At 41.6% G+C, this 23,525-nt stretch overlaps 1 protein-coding gene across 1 annotated transcript in view; it reads left to right on the top strand.

Annotated features, from left to right (window-relative positions):
* The window catches only part of LOC140715471 (G protein-coupled receptor kinase 5-like), a 301,765-nt gene that overhangs the window by 261,767 nt on the left and 16,473 nt on the right, over positions 1–23,525 (top strand). The window contains exons 10-12 of the mRNA XM_073027715.1: positions 12,247–12,284; positions 15,790–15,879; positions 21,945–22,153. Of these exons, the coding sequence (XP_072883816.1) occupies positions 12,247–12,284; positions 15,790–15,879; positions 21,945–22,153 (337 nt within the window). The remainder of the gene's footprint in view (positions 1–12,246; positions 12,285–15,789; positions 15,880–21,944; positions 22,154–23,525) is intronic.

Raw genomic sequence — 23,525 nt, 5'->3', positions numbered from 1 at the left:
GGTCAACAGTAACCGTGATCTGTTTGTGAATAGAACAGTCTCATCTTGGGAAGGGGGAGATGATGGGAATGTGAAGAGAACAGATTACAAAGTAAAATTAGTGGGAGGGGGGTGGAATTGAGATTGGTTCAGAAATAGAATTCAGGAACAGCTTCTTCCCCTCTGCCATCCAATTTCTGAACAGACATTGAAACCATGAATATAATCTCACTACTACTTTTATTTCTGTTTTTGCACTACTTATTTAATTGAACTATTTGATATATACAGTATATATACTTATGGTAATTCACAGGTTTTTTCCCTGTATTATTATGTTTTTCATCGTACTGCTGCCGCAAAGTTAACAAATTTCACGACATATTAAACCTGATTCTGATTCTGAATATCACCGGCATATGTTATGAAATTTGTTAACTTTGCGACAGTTACATGACAATGGGGGGGGGGGGGGAACTGTGAATGACAGTAAGTTTAGCTGTAGTAGACCGAAATGGGTGTATTTAATGGTATCCATCAGAGTGACTTGCAAAAGTTCCTTTTCAATGGTGCCCAAGGTGATTGTTCTGTGAGTCGGCTTAGACGATGAACTGAATGAGCTTCATTGGAAGTAGCAGGCAAAATGAAAAATTCAGAATTCTGAAGTGCACCGCCATTCTTCGTTTTCTTACTGCACTCTAACAGTGCAACCTGATGAACAACCTCTCAGTACAACCTGATGTACTACCTCTCAGTACAACCTGATCTACAACCTCACAGTACAACCTGATCTACAACCTCACAGTACAACCTGATCTACAACCTCACAGTACAACCTGATGAACAACCGCACAGTACAACCTGATGTACAACCTAACAATACAACCTGATACAGATCATAAACAACTGCGTAAAAGTATCAAAGTCCATGGATGTGATGCGCCAGCATTGCTGCACTACATTGTGACTAGCAACACACACAAAATGCTGGAGGAACTCAGCAGACCAGATAGCACCTGTGGAAAAGAGTAAATAGTTGATGTTTTGGGCCGAGACCCTTCATCAGGATAGAATTTTGACCGAGTGGCATGGCAACAACGATTATGATCATCGGTCTGAGGCTGTATACTTAGGAAGCACCAAAGACAAAGGGTGATAGGTTCAGGGAGAAGGTGTGAGCAGATTGGTAGACTGATTCCCCAAGCAATGGTCTAGCATAGAGCAGGGGTTCCCAACCTAGAGTCCACGGACCCCTTGCTTGGTCCATGGCATTAGGAAGGTTGGGAACCCCTGTATTAGAGAATGATTTGTCGTCAGAAGATCAGATCGGGTCAGGCATATGTGTGACGCTAACTGGGAAACATCCAACTCAGAAACACGCTCTATCTCATTTCACGCCATCCACCATTTATTTTCCAGACAATCTAATTTTCCGTGTACTTGACAAGGAGGATTGCTTCTAAGATATGATCTCCCATTTCTGGGCTGTAGTTCAAACAGCATGTTGATCACAGCAAAACGAGTGGGATAATGCAATCCACCCCTCCCAGAAGACACAGCTTTTCAACTCATCCCCACCTACACCCAGCAGCTAAAGTTTATCCAACACTAAACACCACTAATCAATGAACTCTTTATCAACACCGACAGGGCAGGTAAACTAAGTGTGTCATGTGATGCTATGCTATGAAATTTTCCAATTAAATAATACGCAAAATTAGCGTTTCTTTACCAACTAGCTTCAGTGGTATTTGAATACTATTTGACTACATCTGCAGACATTACGGGGATCAGTCCTGGCGGCTGACTGAGTTTCTGCAGCTTGAAGGAAACTCAGCCGTGCTTGGTTACTGTTGTACTCTCTGAGTTCCACATCCAGCTGTAAATTTTATATGTAATGAGAGCATGTGGAAAAGCTTAAGGGCTGAAAATATTTCATTAGCAGACCCCTGGAAAGTGCTGTCGGCCTGTTTGATGTGCTTTTGAGTGTCAAGCCCAGCAGTGAGAGAGCTCCTGCCCAGAACTAGCTTCAGAATCATGCAGCATGGAAGCAGGCCCTTAAGCCTGTTATGTCTGTGTTGGTCATCAGGCACCCTTCTATACTAACCCCATTTACCAGCTCCTGTTCCATGCGAATACATGGCTCCTCTCTGGAGAGAGTTAAATGCACCAAGTTCCTTGGAGCTAACATCATGGTTGACCTCACCTAGTCCCTTTACATCACAAGAAGGCACAGCAACACCTCCACTTCCTAAGGAGAGCGAGGCTCCCACCCACCACTCCATCTTAAATGAATTTTATAGGAGCACCATTGCTAGTGTCCTGACAAGTTGCATCTCCAACTGGTAAGGGAGCAGCCAAACATCGGACTGGAATTCCCTACAAAGGACTGTGAGAACAGCTGAGAGCATCGTAGGGTCTCCCTACAATCCATCGGGACATTTATCAGGAGTGCTGCATATACAGAGCCCTTGGAGTTATCAAAGATCCCACCCATCCGTCCAGTATCCTCTTTGACTTCCTACCATCAGGCAGGAGACTCCAATGCAGAAAAACAAGAACGGTCAGGGTGAGAAGCAGTTTCTTCCCTCAGGCCGTTAGGCTTCTGAACTCCCCGCCACATCGCATTCAGTTAATTTGTACTGTACCTTACAATATTTAATTTATGTGCTTTACTTTGTTTAGTCATGCATAATTCACCAATAGATTTTATCCTTACTTTCCTAAGTTAATGTGTGTGATGTGCTTTACACCCTGGTTTGGAGAAATGTTGGCTCATTTGACCATATACATGCACTGTATATAGTTAAATGACAGTAAACTTTTCTTGACTTGACTTATTTTTCTATGTTTTGATGATTCAAATGCTCATCCAAATAGTTTTTAAATGTAAGAGCTACCAACCATCACCATTCCCACAGATACCCTCCAAACCTCCTATCCCTTGCTCCTAACCTGCACCCTCTTTCCATAAACAATAATACTCCTTTTTCTTCAAAATCTGGATCTCTGTTTCCTTCTCCATTGATGCAGCCAAACATTTTACGATTTCCAACATCTGTAGAATTGAATTTTTATAGACTCTTTATTGCCAAGGTTAGAAACGTTTCTTTATATTAAGTGGTTATTATGTGACTTTCTGTGTTGTCATGGGCTCTGGAAAACTAAGAGCTAAAGTCTGACTAACAACAAACTCAGTCTTTAAACCTCTGGGGGATTTAGGCAGTGAAGTTTCTCACAATTGAAAAAAGTTGCACTTGGTCAAAAGATATGAGGCGCCTCAGTGACATAGTTCATCAATGTGCCACAGGGGCTGTGGTTCTCCATAAAGAGACTGAGCAAAACTGTCAAACAGACTTACAGAGAAGCAAAGCACCATGACATTAACTTCTCATCCACTCTTGCACATTTCAACTTCCTGTGAGAGAAAGCTAAGAGTGTCATGCAAAACCTGGTGGAAGTAACTCTGTGCAATTTCTAAACCTTATAAACAATAGCATTCAGAGATGTAAAACAGTGGACTGAATTCTCAGGCAGTTCTCCACTTCACAGCTGACATTTGCCCCCTTAGGGAATGTGGTAGTGGAGCAAATTTGTTGCCATTCCCCAAGTGACTGCAGGAATTTGAGGCCACGCTTTATAGCGCTGAGATAAGGCCGACGAGTGAAGGTGAAGCATAAGTTCAGTTATAATCAACTGAGCTTAGTTTAATACTTTAAACTCAACTCAATTTTTTGAAATATTTTGGATGTGAGTTAGCAAGAATCCTTGGACAGTGAGCAAATCTGAGAGGCAAAGGTTTGTGCCCAGTGCTCCTCCCCACACCCCCTACATTGACAGCATTGTCAATAATAAGTCAAGATGCCACCAGAAGGTGGCAACTCATTATATGCAGCTCTGAAGAGAATCATCGAATATTCCTGTTTATGACTACTACAGCTGAAATCCACAGTCACAGCCACGAGAGCTTCAGTAAGCAAAATCATTTTTAAAAACATTTTAAAAATCTATCAATCATCAAAATCGATGGAACACAAACTGCAGGCTCAGGTGCAGTTTCCCTTTAAGAAAAAGGGAACGCTGGGCTGCAAGGAAGATTGCAACACAAGGCCTTTAGAACTCTACTCACTATTATCCTGCTGGCAAATGTACAGACTCTGGAAAACAAAATTGAAGACCTCAGAACTAGATTCCAGTACCAGAAGGACATCCGGGACTGCTGTGTGCTTTGCTTCATGGAAACATGGCTCAACTCCTGCCATTTTGGATGCAGCACTACAGCCCAAGGGCTTCACCATCCATTACATAGCCAGAACAGCTGAGTCTCTTAAAGATAGAGCAGGCAGAGTATGCTTCATGATCAAGTGCCCAAGAAGAGCAAGGTAAGCTGTCTCAAGAATTATCATTTAGTCATACTCAACATCTACTGTGATGAAGTACTTTGAGAGGTTGGTCATGGCTAGAATCGACTCTGCCTAAGCAAAGACCTGGATCCACTACAATTTTCCTATCACCACAATAGGTCTATAGCAGATTCAATGTGTCTGGTTCTCCACTTGGCCTTGGATTACCTGGACAACAGCAATACCTACATCAGGCTGCTCTTTATTGATTACAGCTCAGTGTTCAACTCTCAGTATAAATCAACAACCTGAGCCTTGATACCTCCCTCTTCAATTGGATTCTTGACTTCCACATCAGGAGTCCATAGTCAGTTCAGATTGGAAATAGCATCTCCTCCTCCTCCTGACAATCAACAGTGGCGCATTTCAAGGAAGCATGCTTAGCCCCTGCTCTATTCTTTCTACACCCTTGACTGTGTGGCTGGGCACAGCTGAAATGCCATCTATAAATTTTCCGATGACACAACTATTGTTGGCAGAATTTCAGATGGTAACAAGGAGTTGTACAGGAGTGAGACAGAATAGCAGGCTGAGTGGTGTTCCTGAAACAACACCTAGCACTCAAAGGCAACATGAGTGAATCTGCAGATGCTGGAAATAAATGAAAACACAAAATGCTGGCAGAACTCAGCAGGCCAGACAGCATCTATGGGAGGAGGTGGTGACGACGTTTCGGGCCGTTTCCTGATGAAGGGTTTCGGCCCAAAACGTCGTCACTACCTCCTCCCATAGATGCTGTCTGGCCTGCTGAGTTCTGCCAGCATTTTGTGTTTTTACCTAGCACTCAACATCAGTAAAAACAAGGAATTTAATGTGAAGTTCAGGAAGGGGAAGTTGAGGGAACACACACCAGTCTTTATCAAGAAATCAGAAATGGAAAGGGTGAACAATTTCATGTTCCTGGGTGTCATCATCTCTGAAGATCTATCCTGAGCCCAACATATTGTTGCAATTACAAAGAAGGCATGACTGTGGCTACATTTCATCAGGAGGTTGAGGAGGTGCAACCATGTACCAGGCTGCCTCACCATCCTGGCCATTGCACAGGATCAGAGAGAGCTGCAGCAACTCAGCCAGCTTCATCATGGGCAACAGCCTCCCCAGCATCGAGGACACGAATGGTACCTCAAGGAAGCAGCATTGAACATTAAGGACCCCCTATCACCCAGGAATGCCCTCTTCTCATTGCTACCATCAACGAAGAGGTACAGAAGCCTGAAGACACACACTCAATGTTGTAGGAACAGCTTCGCCCCATCACCATCAGATTTCTGAACTGACAATGAACCCATGCACACCATTTCACTAATTTTTGCTCTCTTTTTGCACTACTGAACTTAATTATATATATATATTTTCTCATTGTAATTTATAGTTGTTTTTTAAATTATGTATTGCAACGTACTGCTGCCACAAAACAACAAATTTCATGACATATGCCAGTGACATTAAATCTGATTCTGATTTTCCTGCAAGACACTAGCTCAATAGTGCTTGTGGTCAATGTGGATCAGGTCAGTTTATACTCAGCTCATGAATCAGCAATGTCACGGGAGTCTCACCATGAGTTCTACCTTTCAGATTTGAAACATTTTGTTTTGGAAGTCATTCGTTCTTTGGATTGAATGGCCACAATGCTATATGGTTGGGCAAATAGGGTTTATTTTCTCTGGAGTGTTGAAGGTTAAAGGGTGACCTGATGAAAGTATATAAGACTATGAGAAGGTAGATAATCAGAGCCTTTTCCCCAGTGTCCCTTACTAGACGGCATAGCTTTAAGGTGAGTGGGGGAAAGGTTAAAGGCAATTTACGAGGCAAGCAATTTACAAAATGGCAAACCCATGAGACTGCAGATGCTGGAAATCCAGAGTAACATGCACAAAGTGGTGGGGCAGCTCAGCAGGTCAGGCAGCATCGATGGAAATGAATAACCAGTTGACATTTCAGGCTGAGACCCTTCATCAGGACTGCTTAGTCATTTCCATAGAAATGCTGAGTTTCTGCAGCATTTTGTGTGTGTTACAGAGTGGTAGATGCCGAAATATGCAGCCAGCGAGGTGGTGGCAGCAGATAGGATGGCAACGTTTCAAGAGACATCAGGCAAACACAGGAACAGCCAGGAAATTGAGCAATCTAGACCATATACAAGCAGGTGTACAGTTTAAATTTACATCACGGTTGGCACAGGTGTCATAGGCTGAAGGACCTATTCCTGTGCAGTACTGATCTATGTTCAATGTAATGGATGACAGATACATCCACATTTTTTCTAAAACATCCCTGTGCTGTATGCCTCACTGTTTGTGAGCAACATTGTCTTTCACTGGCAAATTACAGATATGGTATCTCTCTATCTCTCTCATGCTTATTGGAGTGAAACAATTAAAAGAATTCTAGCATGTTTCAGTACTTTGGGGCACAGCTGTAGTGGCTAGCGTGACACTACACAGCTCGGGGCATCGGAGTGTTTGGAATTCAATGCCAACGTCTTCTGTCAGGACTTTGTACATCCTTCCCGTCAAATGCGTGCGTTTTCTCCATGTGCTCCAGTTTTCTCCACAGTCCAAAGACGTACCGGTTGGTAGGTTCATTGGTCTTTGTAGTTGCCTCGTGATTAGGTGAGGATTAAATCAGGGGTTGCTGGGTAGTGTAGCTTGGGGGCCAGAAGGGCCTATTCCACACTGTATTTCTAAGTAAATACAGTACTGTGCGAAAGTCTTGGGTGCATATATATAACTAGGGTGCCTAAGACATTTGCGCAATACTGTAGTAATTTTATGTATTGCACTGTACAGCTGCCACAAAAAAACTAATTTCATGATGTATGTGAGTGATGATAAACCTGATTCTGATATGAGTCTCTATTTTGTACTGAGAGTGGGAAGGGGGCAGTGAGAGGGGAGCCATGGTTGGGAAAAGGGGAAGGGAGAGGGGAGGGAGCAGGAAGCCCCAGAGAGACATTCTGTAATGATCAATAAACCCTTTGGTTAGAATCAAATGACCTTGCCTGGTGTCTCAGGGTTTGGTGTGTCTGTACCCACACCAACCCCCCACCCCTGGCACTCCTTCTCTGCCACCTGTCCCACACACTTCCCACAGCGCTTCACCCTTGCCATTCCCACCAGATTTACAAACTTCCTCTCTGCTCCACCTTGACAAAGACACTACTGTGCAAAATTCTTAGGCACCCTAGCTATGTACTGGATATGTGCCTGAGATTTTTGCAGACTAGTGTATGTGGCAGATCTCTTTGGGAAGTCTGTTATTGGGGTTTGCTGTGTGATGTGGCTGTGCTGCATCTCTAAATAAATAAAATTAGAATTTAAAAAATTGTGATCAAGCCCGTATCCATTCCTAAGGAGTTTTTCTTATCAGAGCTCACCTACAATTCATCCATCAATCTCTATCAAGTTCAACTCAAGAATAACTGCCGCTCATGAATCGATCTGTAATATATAAAACTCTCTGCCTCGTAGCTGAGTTTGCGCTTCCTTGCCGGTTCATTGTCCTAGAGTTCAGTAAGTTTTTAACAAAACCCTTTTGTGGAAACAATGCGTTGCCAAGAATGGAAATATTTATTTCATCAGTATTTTAAACCAGTCAATCAAATGCTGACTACATTAGCACTGTCACCTGGGACATAGAGCTTTGAAGTCATTCCCAACAGTTGTGCATGAATGCCCCCCTTTATCAGAATGGTATGTGTTAGAAACATATGGAAAATCTCCAATACAAACTTTTCATGCACATTCATCTGGACTCATGCAACATGAAACTCTGACCTGTTGTGCACTGATCCTGGGCTCTTCAAGAGGTGCTTGACATTTATTTTCTGAAGTTAAGTAAGACAGTCATTTAAAAACAACCAAATTGCTCTGTCAGCCATGAAAGAATAACACACGAAACAGATAAATGTTTCTTGTGACTTGTTCTGGAACTAATGCATCTTCTAGCTGTTAGCCTTTTGAAAAGAAAAATCTGCGCTTGTAAAAAGGAGCACCTTCATTGAATTATGAAGGAAATGGATCATCTCATCGACTAATCAAAATTATCCTTTCCAATGGGTTCATAAGAGGATCCTTATACATGGTCAAAACCGCAATTTACCAAGAATGGACAGATCTAATGCAAAACAAAAGCTCCATATGGCACTTGATATCTTCTCCCTTGCAGGAAATATGAACTATTGTCACAAACAAATCATCCTGTGAATTTGCAAAAATGTTTCCTCAAAGGGAACGGGCAAAAATAAAACATCCAAATATCAATTTTGATAAATGTCCAAATTTGCATTAAGTCCACGTCATGCTGTTCAAACTTCAAAGTATATTTTATTATTAAAGTACATATATATCACCATATAAAACCCTGAGGTTTATTTTCCTGCAGGCGTACGCAGCAGGTCTATAGAATAGTAACTATAACAGGATCCATAAAAGATCAACCAGAGAGCAGAAGACAAACAGTGCAAATCCAAATATAAATGAATAGCAATAAGTAATGGAAACATGAGATAAAAGATAAAGCATCTTTAAAGTGAAGTCATTGGTTGTGTGATTATCCCCTTTTGATGGTTGAGGGGTAGTAACCATTCTTAAACCTGCCGGTGTGAGTCCTGAGGCTCTTGTACCTTCTACCTGATGGCAGCAGTGAGAAAAGAGGAAAGAGTACATGTTCCAGGATACTTTACTATACCTTCTCAGAGCCACAGCAGGGAAACAGGCCATTCAGCCCACTGGATCCATGCTGACCATCAATTATCCATCTCTATTCATATAATTTACTAACACTTGGTCTTTAGCCTTCAGTGTGTCAGTGGTTCAAGTGCTTGTCTAGATACCATCCACTTTTATAGTGAATTTACAATTCCAACCACTCACTGGGTAAAATTAAGTCTTACTCAGATCCCCTCTAAACCTTTTCTCCCTTAACTTATATCTGTGCCCTTTAGTTCTGAATATTGTTTTAAAGCAGGGTTCCCAGCCTGGGGTCCATTGCAAAAAAAAAAGGTTGGGAATCCCTGCTCTGAAGGGACAAATTGTTAATGTTCATCAGAATTTTTGTACCTCAGTCAGGTTCTTCCTCAGCCTTCTCTAATCCAATATCTCTTAATATCTAAAAGTCTGCCATTCTTGGCCTTGAACATACTCTGCATCTGAGCCAACCTCTTTCTGTTAGAGAATCCCAATTAACCCACCACCCTCTGGATCAGCAGTTCCCAACCGTTTTTATGCCTTGCATCCCTACCATTAACCAAGGAGGCCCGTGTACCCCAGGGTGGAACCTCTGCTCCGCTAAACACGTTCTTTCCTCATCTCAGACACTGTAAACATTGGTTTCTAGACAGCTCAGCAAGGGGAAACGTCATCCTATATCCAACCTGTCCAAATCCCTAAAGAATTTTGTACATTTTAATTAAAATTTCTCTCATTCTTCATATCTCAAGGGAGTGTATGCTCAAACTGCTTAATCTCTCCTCATGCAGCAAGCCTGCCATCCCAAAATATTCACTGCTCTCCTCTATCATTGGTAGGTAGCCCAGTACAGATGATATCATTTCTCTACTACAATCTTACTCAGGCCCTAAACATCTTGTAATGAAGATGGCTCTACCATTTGTTTTCTTAGTCATCAGGGCCTACATAAAACCATAAGTCACCGGAGCAGAATCAGGCCACTCAGCCCATCTACTTTAAGTATACCCAATAACTTGACCTCCACACCCCTCTGTGGCAATGAATTCCGCAGACTCAACACCCTCCAGTTAAAGAAATTCGTCTTCATCTCTGTTCTAAAGGGACGTCCGTGTATTGTGAGGCTGCGCCCTCTTGCGCTGGACTCACCCACTATAGGGAACATCCTCTCCATGTCCACTCTAGCTGGGACTTTCAACATTTGATAGGTTTCGATGAGATCTCCCTCATTCTTCTAGATTCCAGTGAGAAGAAGCCCAGAGCCACCAGATGCTCTTCATACATTAACCCTTTCATTCTCAGGATCATCATTCTTGTGAACCTACTCTAGACCATCTCCAATGCCAGCTCATCCTTTCTTAGATAAGGAGCTCAAAACTGTTCACAAACTTCCTGTGTTGTACTCCATCCAACGTAGGTGGCTATCCAATCGATTCACTGTTACCTCTCAAAGCAGCCCCATTAATCCTTCCCCCCCCATTTATTTTTTGTAACCCCCCCCCCATCTCTCTTAAATACCCATTATCTGCCCCCTTTTGTCTTCTGTGCCCTTAGTAAATAATTGGTAGTCAATTAAACTACCAACCAGCACATCTGTGGGACATGGGAGGAAATTGGATTCCCCAGGAGAAACTCACACAGTCAAAGGGAGAAGATGGAAGGTCCACGCAAACTCAGTGATCAGATGGAATCCAGTTTGCTGAAATGGTACTACCCTAGTTCATGCACAGTGATACACAAAACCCCAGCTTCCTCTAAATATTAATAACTTTGCACTGTTTGGAAAATAATCAGTGTTTTTATCAAAGTAGATCACCCTCATTTTCCTTGTTATATTCTATTTGCTCTATCCTTTCCTTTTCACGTAACCTATCTACATACTCTGCATCCTTCTCACGGTACAACCTGCCACCCAGTATCAATAGAATTGAATGTGATACACATGATTCCCTCAGCCAAACCATTTCAAACAGGAATCCCTGTGGCAGCTCATTCATCACAGCCTGACAATCTGAAAATGTCCCTTTTATTTTTCACTCCTATTTTCTGTTCTTTAACCAATCCTAAAGCCACACCATTGTACTATCCTGAGGTACCACATGCTCTAACTTTATTAAAAAATATTGTGCCTTATCAAAATCTGAAAGCACAAATACTATCAGTTGTGTCTATTTAGCTGACAAAATCTTATCAGTTTTGTCAAATGAGATTTCCATTTCAGAGATTCATTTTGTCTTGCCCAGTCCTATAGTAGGTGCCCTGGTACCACTTTCTTAATCAATTCTGGCTTGTTTGATTGTTGTCTCCTCCCTCCTTTTGTAAATAATGGGGTTACAATCACAATTTTTGGGAACTATTCCAGAATCTATGTAATTTTGGAAGGTGACTACAACTGTGTCCATTATCTCCTTCAGAGTCCTGAAATACTGCTCACTAATACCTCAGTGCATCTAAGGCAAAGTTTGGTAATTATGTGAAGAAGGAAATGAGCCCGTATTAACTATATTAATATTAATTCTGTCTGGATAGCCTTCAACTTGATGGCATGAATATTGATTTCTCCTTCTGGTAAAAATAATTCTTTCTCCCTGCCATCTTCTTCTGTTCTCCACTGTGGCCTCTTACCTTTTCTCACCTGCTTATAACCTCCTTTCCTTTCTCCTATGATCCATTCTCATCTCCTATCAGATTCTTTCCTCTTCAGCCCTTTACCTTTCCTACACACCTGGCTTCACCTATCACCTTCTGGCTATCATCCTTCCCTTCCCCCGCTCTTTTATTCTGGAATCTTCCCCCTTTCTTTCCAGTCCTGAAGAAGGGTCTTGGCCCGAAACATTGACATCGACATTCATTTCCACAGATGCTGCCTGACCTGCTGAGTTCCTCCAGCATTTTGTGTGTGTTGCTGTGGATTTCCAGCATCTGCAGACTTGCTCATATTTATATCAACGTTTGTTGCGAAAAAGATGGAATGGGGCACATGTCAAGTGTGAACACCAAAGGACATACAGGGCTGAATGGCATGTTTCTGTCCTGTAAATACAATTAGAAATAAAGTTTATAAAGAATATTAACTTGAGTCCCTCAACCATATTAAGAAACAAAGTCTGTTTTGTTTTTGCTATAAAATGCCCGTGTCTGATGTTTTCCATTTGTTCCATTTCTTTCAGAGATCTGAAGCCTGAAAACATACTGTTAGATGATTATGGTAAGTGTTTCAATTTTTTTCACTAATAAGTAGTGCATAGTTTGGTGAATTTAGATTTTTACAAAAATTTTAGCAGCTTCAATAAATACTCTCTTCTTAACTCAGTTATCAGTTGTGTAAAAGCATTGTCTCTGTTTGTAAATAAACGCTGCTGAGAGACTTGGTACAAGATTATTATAGCCAGTTTTCTCCTTGGCTGCAGTTCTATCATGTTGTTGTAAAATAGGGCGGCACGGTGGCATAGTGGTTAGCACACCACTTTGCAGTACAGGTGACCTGGGTTCAATTCCCATCACTGTCTGTAAGGAGTTTGTGAATAGGCCATGGTTAAATCGGGAGGCTATGAGGCTCTGTGCCATATCTCAATAAGATAAAACTTTAAAAAATCATCTTCAGTCACTTGCTATAGATAATTGATTTACCTTCAAATTCCATGCAGTTTTGATGTAAAACATTGCACAAATGAGCAATTTTGAGATGTGGAATTTACACCACCATGGAATACAACAATCTACTTATTAGGAAGTTTCATGAAAAACTTTTAAGACCAAAAGTATAATTTTTACCAATGGACAAGCTAAAGGAGAATAGCCTGGAGTGATTTTAATAGCGTGGACATAATGCCATGTTACTGATGGAGGTGCCAGTAATTCAATACTATTCACGCTTAAACAAGAAAAGTGAGTGAAATGAGAAAGTGAGGCACATAGAAATAACTTAAGAGACATTAAATTAGACATTTGGAAAGTCATTCTCATCAAAATGTGATCAAATCAACAATTTCCATTAGAGAATGGATATTTAATGCAATCACATTCTTCCATGGTAAAATTCAAATTCATCTTTTTGTGAACCAACGATCGAGAGGTCAGATGTGTTACTGTTTCAGTTGAACATAGAACATAGAATAGTACAGCACATTACAGGCCCTTTGGCCCACAATGTTGTGCCGACCCTCAAACCCTGCCTCCCATATAACCCCCCACCTTAAATTCCTCCATATACCTGTTACTGTTTCAGTTGCTTTTATTAATTAACCGTGAGGTGCCTTGGTAGCATGGCCATTAGTGTGATGCCATTACAGCTCGGTGCAGCAAAGTTCGGAGTTCGATTCTGGTGCCTTCTGTGAGAAAGTTTGTACGTTTTTCCCGTATCCGTGCGGATTTCCTCTGGGTGCTTCAATTTCTTTTCACAGTCCAAAGACTTACCAGTTGGTAGGTTAATTGCTCGTTGTAAATAGTCTGTAAGTAGGCCATGGTTAAATCGGGGGGTGCTGGGTAGCACAGCCTGGTGGACTAGGAGGACCTGTTCTGTGCTGTATCTCTAAAGTAAAAATAATTACACTATATAATGTTTCTATTTGGTATGTAACTATAAATGCTTTGGGGAAAAAAACAAAAGGAATTGAAAATTAGAGGAAGTTTCAGTATGGAATACCTTTTTTCGCGGAAGGCATGATTGGAATTCCCTTTATAAAACTATAAGCAATCTCACAAGATATCCTGATTTCTGGGACTGCCCTTTACTTAGCCTGGGTGCTGTTGCTAAAACAAATTCTAATGCAGAGCTCCTCCGATATCAGGTGTAATTCCGTCACTGTAATTTTAAACTTGTATAATTAAAAATACAATGCTGAGTACAGCCGCAGGTATCCATAACCAATGCTGGCCTTGTATGCTATCTGTGTGGAGTTTCCATGAGCTCCCTCTCCCTCTGCTTTTACAACGTACTGAAAAAACACAACTAGGCTAATTGGCTACCATAAATTGTCCCCAGTGTAGGTTAATGGCAAAAACCAAATCAAAGGGGAATTGAGAGGAATGTGTGAGAGAGATTAAGTTACAGAAATGCTGGTCCTCCCCAGCTTACCAGCACCCAACATGTGACAGCCCATACACACAAGTGGGCAGTTGGGAGACCCACGGGATGATTTTTCCAGCTGCCATGAGCTGCAGGCATTTTATTTTTCATCTGGGGATTTAGTTCACAGCTGTATTTATGACTTGAAGACAATTTGGGTTACAGACAGTGTATGGGAACTTCTATATTTATTTATTGTGATACAGTGCACAGAAGGCCTTCACGTCCCTTCAAGAAACACCGCCCAGCACTCCTGGATTTAACCCTAGCCTAATCAAATGACAATTTACAATTAGCCATTAACCCACCAACCAGTATGTCTTTGGGCTGTGGGAGGAAACCGGGATACCTGGGGGAAATCCACGTATTCTGTGGGGAGGACATACAGACTCCTTACAGATGACGTTGAAATTGAACTCTGAACTCTGACACCCTGAGCTGTAATAGCATCGTGCTAACTGCTACGTTACCATGGCACCCAGCTGGACCCTGTCGTAACTTGGGGAGGACTTGCATAGAGCAGGAAGGGGACTTGTACTGATGGGACTGCTCCTGAAGGAGCAGGCAGTGTCTAAGTGGTCTCCTTGCCATTGTAAAGCACGACTACTGTATAAGGTAAGATAAAACTGCAGACATTTCCTGAGTGTAACATCTGTGCAACATGTTACATGTGGAATATGGATGTTAACCAAGTAATGTTATCCCAAGGCACTGCACTACAACCTTGCAACTGGAAGTGCTGCCTCTTTGCAGTTTGCGAGTTATGTGACTGTGAGTTTCTGCTGGGTACTCTGGTTTCCTCCCACATTCCAAAGACGTGCCTGTAGGTTAATGGGTGGCTATAGATTGTCCCTCTCTGCGGGTAAGCAACAGAAGAATCAAAGGAGAGTTGATTGGCTTAGGAGAGGAATAAGGAGAGTGGGAGTGGGCCCACTGACCCTGCTTTTAGCCGGCAGGGGTCAAGTGAACAAAATGGCTTCCTGTGCTGCAGTAAATTAGTAACAAATCTCTTCCTTGTGTCCATATACCCTCTTTTCAAGTCTTTTTACAAATGATTTATTTTGTATTAAGGTAATGCAGTACACTAAGAATTAAGTTTCTTTCTCATTAGCCAGGTCAAATATGATTTCACAGAGGAATGGTAAATTGTTCATTGTGCTTTCTGGTTTAGCAGGTAGACCCAACTAAATTGAAGTAGTTTTCTTTTGAAATTTCCATAGTAATAAACATGCTAGTTATTCCATTGAGAAGTTTATTTTAGGGATGCAAGCATATTATAGGGTGCTACAGCAGTTTAGTGGTTAACATGATGTCGTTGGAGTTCAGAGTTCAATTCTGTCGCCATCTGTAAGGATTTTGTACATCCTCCCCAACCATCGCATGTGTTTCCTCTGGGGGCTCTGGTTTCCTCCCACAGTCCAAAGACATACTGGCTAGTAAATTAATTGGTCATTGTAAATTGTCCCGTGATTAGGCTAGGGTTAAATCAGTGGGTTGCTATGTGGTATGGTTCAAAGGGCCTATTCTGCACTGTATCACAATAAATAAAATAAATCTACTTATTGGCTTTGAGAGTGCATGCTGTAAAGTGATCACCAAATAAGTAACTCATTCATTTGTGTTCCTTTGTCTGATGTTCTTGCAGGTCACATTAGGATATCTGATCTGGGTTTAGCTGTGAAAATTCCTGAAGGGGATACGATCCGTGGCAGGGTAGGAACAGTAGGATACATGGGTAAGGTCTTACATTCAATTTGGACTATGTCAATTTTCCTTCTTTCCTTGTGTCGTTTTCCATATTTAAACTGGTCATTGTCGTGTGATCTACACCATGGTACAGTACTGTGGATGCTGGCAATTCACACTTCACTTGCATAGAATTGCATTTTTCTAAAAAAAAGGAATATATATTGCTGTAAAAGGTAGAATCTAATACACTTTTCACTTGATGTTGAATTAAAGGACCATAAGATATAGGAGCAAAATTAGGCAGTTTGGCCTTGAGTCTGCTTCACCATTAATCATTCACTCTCTGCCCCAATCTCCTGCCTTCTCCTTGTAACCCTTCATGCCCTGACTACTCGAGAATCTATCAACCTCTGCCTTAAATACACTGAATGATCTGTGGCATCAAATTTCACAGATTCACCACTCTCTGGCTAAAGAAATTCCTCCTCATCTTTATTCTAAATGGACATTCCTCTATTCTGAGGCTGTGTCCTCTGGTCTTTGACTCCCCCACCAGAGAAACAACCTCTCCACATCCACTCTATCAAGCCCTTACAGCATTCAATAGGTTTCAATGAGATCCCCCTTCATCCTTCTGAATTCCAGTGAGTACAGGCCCAGGCCTGTTAAATGCTCCTCATATGATAAGCATTACAATCCTGTAATCTTTTTCGTGAATGACAGCACATCCTTTCTGAGAGAAGGGGCCTAAAACTGCTCACAATACTCCAAATGAGGCCCTGCCAGGGCATTGTAAGGCCTCAATATCCCTCCTCATCCCCATTCTAAAAGGACATCCTTCTATCCTGAGGCTGTGTCCTCCAGTCCTAGAATCTCCCACTATGGGAAACTATTTCAACTTGGGGTGGCTCGGTCACGTAGCGGTTAGCGTAATGTCATTACAGCACCAGCGACCCGGGTTCATTTCCGCCGCTGTCTGTAAGGAGTTTGCATGTTCTCCCATGAAATTATGGGTTTCCTCCGTGTGCTCCAGTTTCCTTCTGCATCCCGAAGAGATAGGAGTTAGTGGGTTAGTCAGTCATGTGGGTGGAGTCGGGCAGCACGGGTTCATTGAGCCAGAAGGGCCTGTTAATGTGCTGTAGATAGATAGATAGATAGATACTTTATTCATCCCCATGGGGAAATTCAACTTTCCTCCAATGTCCCATACACTTGTTGTAGCAAAACTAATAACATACAATACTTAACTCAGTAAAAAAAATGATATGCATCTAAATCACTATCTCAAAAAGCATTAATAATAGCTTTTAAAAAGTTCTTAAGTCCTGGCAGTTGAATTGTAAAGCCTAATGGCATTGGGGAGTATTGACCTCTTCATCCTGTCTGAGGAGCATTGCATCGATAGTAACCTGTCGCTGAAACTGCTTCTCTGTCTCTGGATGGTGCTATGTAGAGGATGTTCAGAGTTTTCCATAATTGACCGTAATCTAAATGTAAGGTACAAAAACATATGAATATGAATATAATTCCTGGGGCTTTTGTTTTTATCTTTGTGGTTAGGTAATTTAAATATTCAGATAGTATTTTACATTGGTAATTACTGGCAGGTGTTTACAAAGATGGATGCAAACTTGGTTTCCTGCTGGTTGATTTTGATTAGCTTGCCTCTGCATTAATTACAATCTGTACTAACCTTAACACATAGTAAATATGAGTCATCAAAGACTCTGGTGCCATATGGTTCAAATGATGGAAAAACTTTCCCTCTTGAGTATAAATTTTGTATGAAAAAGTAACTTTTAATTTAAAACTCTGTTTCCTTATCCCAGCAAATAGTTGGCAGTCTTTTACATGAAACACATGTGCGGGGGGCTGCCGCATCCAAGAATGCATTGCAATGAATGAAGTAACTCTGTTAGCTGCAGGTAGCAACCACAGTGCCGTAGCAGTTAGCGCAATGCTCCGGCTGTCAAAGTTCAGAGTTCAATCCCAGCATCCTCTATAAGGATTCTCCATGCGTCCTTCCTGTGGAATGCATGTGTTTTCTCCAGTTTCCTTCCACAGTCCAAAGAGGAAAGTAAATTATCCCGTTAGAGTTAAATCTGGGGTTGCCGGGTGTTGCAGCTCAAAAGGCTGGAATGGCTTATTCCAACCTATATCTCTGGACAAAATAAATAAAATATAATATAATTACTCTATTGCCATAGCTTGATACATTTATAACACTGCTTTATCGCCTGATGCACTAAATAATTTTTAGATTTTAAGTGCTGTAAAAACAAGTAATTTTATTAAGATTAGCATCAAAGCACAGTTACTTGAGTTCCTAAGCAATGCATTAGCTAGTCTCTTTACATTCTCAGTTTATTTTTCATTTAAATCAGTTTAGTTATGATCTGAAATAATTAAAACAAGATCACTGCAATAAATCATCTGCTTGTCTGCTCCCTTTAAAACGAGTATTACAATAATGCTTCTGTTAAAACATTTCCAACGCATCACCGACACCAGCCTGCCTGCCATCAAGGACACATATACTGAAAGGTGCCAGAAAAGACCACGTATCATCATAAACAAGAGAAAATCTGCAGATGCTTGAAATCCAAGCAACACTCACAAAATGCTGGAGGAAATCAGAAAGCCAGGCAGCATCTATGGAAAAGAGTACAGTAGACATTTCAGGCCGAAACTCTTCAGTCCTGCTGAAGGGTCTCGGCCCGAAACATTGACTGTTTACTCTTTTCCGTAGATGCTGCCTGGCCTGCAGCATTTTGTGTGTGTTGCCCAGTAACATCATGCAGTATCCCACCCACCCTGCTCAAGGACTGATTGACCCACTCCTGTCAAAGAAGAGGCTACATAGCATCCACACCAGGACCTCCAGATTCAAACGCAGTTCATTGATCAGCACTTTGCAGTCACCTGCTGTTGTCCTGTTCTGCTAAAACAAACACCTCATGTCATTCAAGACATAAAAATAAGATGTTTCTATGATCCTACCTGTAATAGTCATTTGGTCCAGACTGACCTTTGTTATAAATCCGCTGTGCCTGTTCCTCTGCCAAGCTGAATTTCCCCAACAGGCTGTTAATTTCTGTGGTAGATTAAACTCTCCATCAAAATCCCTCAAACTGAAGTTGACAACAAATCACTTGTTTCAGATCAAAAGCAGTTACCTTCCACAAGCAGTAAGAATGATCAACACCTAGAACCACCAACCCACCCCTCCAGATCACCCACCACCACTACTTTATCATTTCCTGACGGTCATACTCCTGTGCTTAGCATCACTTTATGGACATACAATCTATCTATAGAAGCTATCTTACATATTTATATTTATTGTGTTTTTTAAATTATTGTGTTCTTTATCATATTGTGTTTGTTTGGTACATTGGATCCAGAGTAAGAATTAGTTCTCGTTTACACTTGTGTATTGGAAATGACATTAAAAAGTCTGGAATCTTGAATATTGAGAACACAGAATCATCCGACACAGAAACAGGCCCTCCCGCTCACCTTGTCTATAATGACTATCCAGTACCAATCCCATTGACCAGCACTCATTCTGTAGCCTTCCATCTCTTGTTAGGTAAAACATCTGTGCAAATATTTCCTAAGTATGAGTGTTTCTGCCTCCACCTTCCTGTCAGGCAGCACATTCCAGATTCCATCCAGATTTTGGGTGAAAAAATATCATCCTCAGGTCCCTCTAAACCTTCTTAAACTTAAAGACTGAAAGACCTTTACTTTGAGGAGGGATCTCCTCCTATCGATGCCCCTCATAATTTTGTATACCTCTGTCAGGTCCTCCCTTAGTTACCTGTACGCCAAGCAAAGCAAACCCACCCAATCCCTAGCAACACCCTGAAAAATACTCAGTGGAATTATGACCTTCCTGCAGGTGGTAACCAGAACTGTGCACAGTACTCTAGCTGCGGCCAAACTAAAGCTTTATAAAGTTCTGCCATAATCTCCAAGAGTTTGAATTCTATATTCTGGCTGATGAAGGCAAGCATTCCTTTTATGGAATCTTTCGTGCTGATTCATCTTGTTCCCTGTAGAATTATTGGTACTTCAGTAAAATGAGGCAAACTCTCAGCCTTATCTGAGAGTAAACATATTTATTTGTTGAAATTCTTTTCATGTGTGGTAGGTGGACTGCAAATCAATTTTACAAGAGTTTGAATTAGTTTGTATTAAACAGCAAGGTACAGCTGCAGTCCAAAGACTCACCTATATTCCAAGCAGAGTTAGAGAAATCGAGAGCTGCAGATTGTGTACTTAGATGTACCTGCCGCTCCAGTACAAGTTGAATTCATTGCGTTGAAGTGAGGCTCTCCATTGGTCAGGGTTGACCGTGGATGTTGTGTCCCAGATGATACACAAGCCAGGGCGGTATGCTATGGAGAGCAAGCTGTCACCCATGTAGCCGGCTCCCTGTCCCCACACAGCAAGGAATCCAAGAGAACAGCAGAGACCGATACAGTTTGGCATCAGCAGCATCGCAGGAGTTGCCAGTCTGTGTAGAATTCAACATAGCGTTTCCTTAGAGACTCCAGCTCCAGACTTTTCCTTGGGGGGGTGGGGGGGTTCCTCTCAAAGCCTCCCCCATGAGTGGGTACAGTCACAAATCAGCGGAAGCTTGAGATCAAAGTTTTCCTTCTCCAATCTGATATAATAATATTATTGCTGGCCGAAAGTATCCCATAAATGAATTCAAAATAATCACTACATTGGTGAATGCATGGACCTAATGTATCACCCCACAGTGTTACAGTTAGAATAGTGTGAAAATTAAGAAAGGTAACAAAATAGTAGAAACAGTTCTACTGGGCTTAGTAGCCAAGCCACGCATGAAGGTCAGAAGCGGGACTTAGTTATTGGAGGCTGTTTGAGACGCACGCCATTGGGAGCATTTAGTAGGTAGTGGGAGCTTGTCCCCCACCACCACACACGCCGGCTATAATAACCTTAAGGAACCGGCAATGAAATACTTATTGTCAAAATTGATATCACATTTCACACTTTATATTGAGGTACACTGCTCCAAGTTTTTTTGTGAATCACCTCCTCAAGTTTTAGGGAATTAAAACTGTAGCTAAGAAATACTTATTGTTTCTCTTAGAGCTAAACAGTACAGTTCTCAAAGTGACAAGGACCTCACGTGGGCTGTACACACCAGCTGTGTGGTGAGAAAGGCACAGCAGCACGTCTTTCACCTCAGACGGTTCAGGAAGTTTGATATGAGCCCCCAAGTCCTAAGAACTTACTACAGGGGCACAATTGAGAACATCCTGACTGGCTGCATCACTGCCTGGTATGGGAACTGTACCTCCCTTCATCGCAGGACTCTGCAGAGGGTGGTGCGGACAGCCCAGTGCATCTGTAATTGTGAACTTCCCATGATTCAGGACATTTTCAAGGACAGGTTGTAAAAAGAGCCCGAAGGATCATTGGGAACTCAAGTCATCCCAACCACAATCTATTCCAGCTGCTACCATCCGGGAAGTGGTACCACAGCATAAAAGCCAGGACCAGTAGGGTCCGGGACAGCTTCTTCCACCAGGCCATCAGACTGATGAACTCACGCTGATTTGAGTGTACTCTATATTAGATTGACTGCTCTATTTATTATAAATTATTATGAATGCATAATTCATATATTCACACATTTAGATGGAGACGTAACGTAAAGATTTTTACTCCTCATGTATGTGAAGGATTTAAGGAATAAAGTCAATTCAATTCAAAACTGGAGTAAAAGAAAAACCAAATACCATGGATGTTAGAAACTTGAAATGCAACAGAAACAGCTGGAAGTATTCGATAATCAAATAGTATCTTCAAGGGAAGGTTTCCTTCTTGAACTGTTAGCTTGTTTCATTATAATACTCCAAAAGTGTATTTATAAAAACTTTAATTGCAGCATGGGTATTTGTTTCAGAACCCTAACATTACTTGAGATTTCTGCTTTACAGGTACAAATCCAGGCATTTGGTTGCTTTTCTCAGTTTGTATATTGGTTGAGACAATCTGATTTTGTTTAAGGAAAAGAATTTGAATTTGCTGACTGAGTTCTGCTTTTAATTTGTGAGTTCTGTTTTCCAGCACCGGAAGTACTAAATAATCGTCGATACACATTAAGCCCTGACCTCTGGGGTCTGGGGTGCCTAATCTTTGAAATGATTGCTGGACAGTCTCCATTTAGAGGTCGGAAAGAGAAAGTCAAAAGGGAGGAGGTAGACAGACGAGTGTTGGAAACAGAGGAAACTTACACAGACAAGTTCTCTGAGGAGGCAAAGTCTATTTGCAAGATGGTAAGTGTTATGTTTTGTAACTTCATAACATGAAACTAATTCAAAGGAAGACATAGGAGTCCAAAATGCATACTTTAAGCGAGGCATGCATATCGCGTGTAGTGTGATAGTGTATGTGATTCACATATTTATACATATAACCTGTAATGAATTATTTAGATGAACAAGAATGCTTGCTCAACCAATACACAGCAAGATTACTTAAGTATTATTGAAGTATTAAGTACACCACAGTAAGCTCCTTTGTAATATTTTAATACCTTAATGATCAATCAACCCTTTTCTTAAGGGCATCTAGACATCCTGAGAAAAGTTTGTACTTAAATTAATTATATTTGTTAGGCTTGTAGTTAGGAAATTATGATTTTAAGCACAATGTCAAGGAAATAGCAGTGTTTATTAGGCAGTGATGTTTGTGAACATCCCATTGATCCACGGTGTAAAGGATTATAAGAACAGGGCTATGCTCTGACTAGAAACATAGGGATCACCTGGAGGAGGAACAGCATTGAAACAGGCCATTCGACCCTACAGGTCCTGTTGAGTATTTGTGCTCGATTCACGCCTCCCGAAGTCTTTCTGCACCTAAATCTATCAGCACAGCATTCTATTCCTTCTTCCTTGTACCTTTATCAAGCCTTCCTTAAGTGGAACACACACACAGACTGCTGAAGGAAGTGAGCAGGTCAGGCAGCATCTATGGAGAGGAATAAACAAATGACATTTCAGGCTGAGATCCTTCCACAGGACCAGAAAAAACAGGAGTAAGAAGCCAAACTAAGAAGGTGGGTGGAGGAGAAGAAAGTGGAACTGGAAGGTGACCTAGTGAAGCCAGGTGAGGGAGGTGGTAGGAGGGTGGGGAAGGGGCTGAAGAAGAACTACTTTGATAGGAGAGGAGAGTAGACCATGGGAGAAAGAGAAGGAGGTGGGGCACCAGGGGGAAATGATAGACAGGTGAGGGAAAGAGAAGGGATAAGAGGGGAGCCAGGACAGGGAATCAAAAAAAAAGGTGGGGGAGAAATACTGGAAACTGGAAAAATCAATATTCATGCCATCAGATTGGAAGCTACCCAAACGGAAAATGAGGTGAGGTGTTGCTTCTCTGACCTGAGAGTGGCCTCATCATGGCGGTAGAGGAGGTCATGGTCCAATGTATTGTAATGGAAATGGGGAGTGGAATTAAAACAGTTGGGCACTGAGAAATCCTCCTTATTGTGGATGTAGCCAAGGTGCTCCCTTAAGTGTATCTGAACTATTCACTTCAATCACTCCTGTTGCAGGGAGTTCCATATTCTTACTTTGCTTTGGGTAACGAGGATTTTTTATTTTGATTTGCTGTTTCTCAAAGCCTTTCTTAATTATTAGTAATCAA

Source organism: Hemitrygon akajei, chromosome 23 (assembly GCF_048418815.1).
Source record: "Hemitrygon akajei chromosome 23, sHemAka1.3, whole genome shotgun sequence".
Taxonomy (NCBI): domain Eukaryota; kingdom Metazoa; phylum Chordata; class Chondrichthyes; order Myliobatiformes; family Dasyatidae; genus Hemitrygon; species Hemitrygon akajei.
Note: the sequence above shows the minus strand (reverse complement) of the source record. Positions and strands in the feature narration are given on the sequence as shown.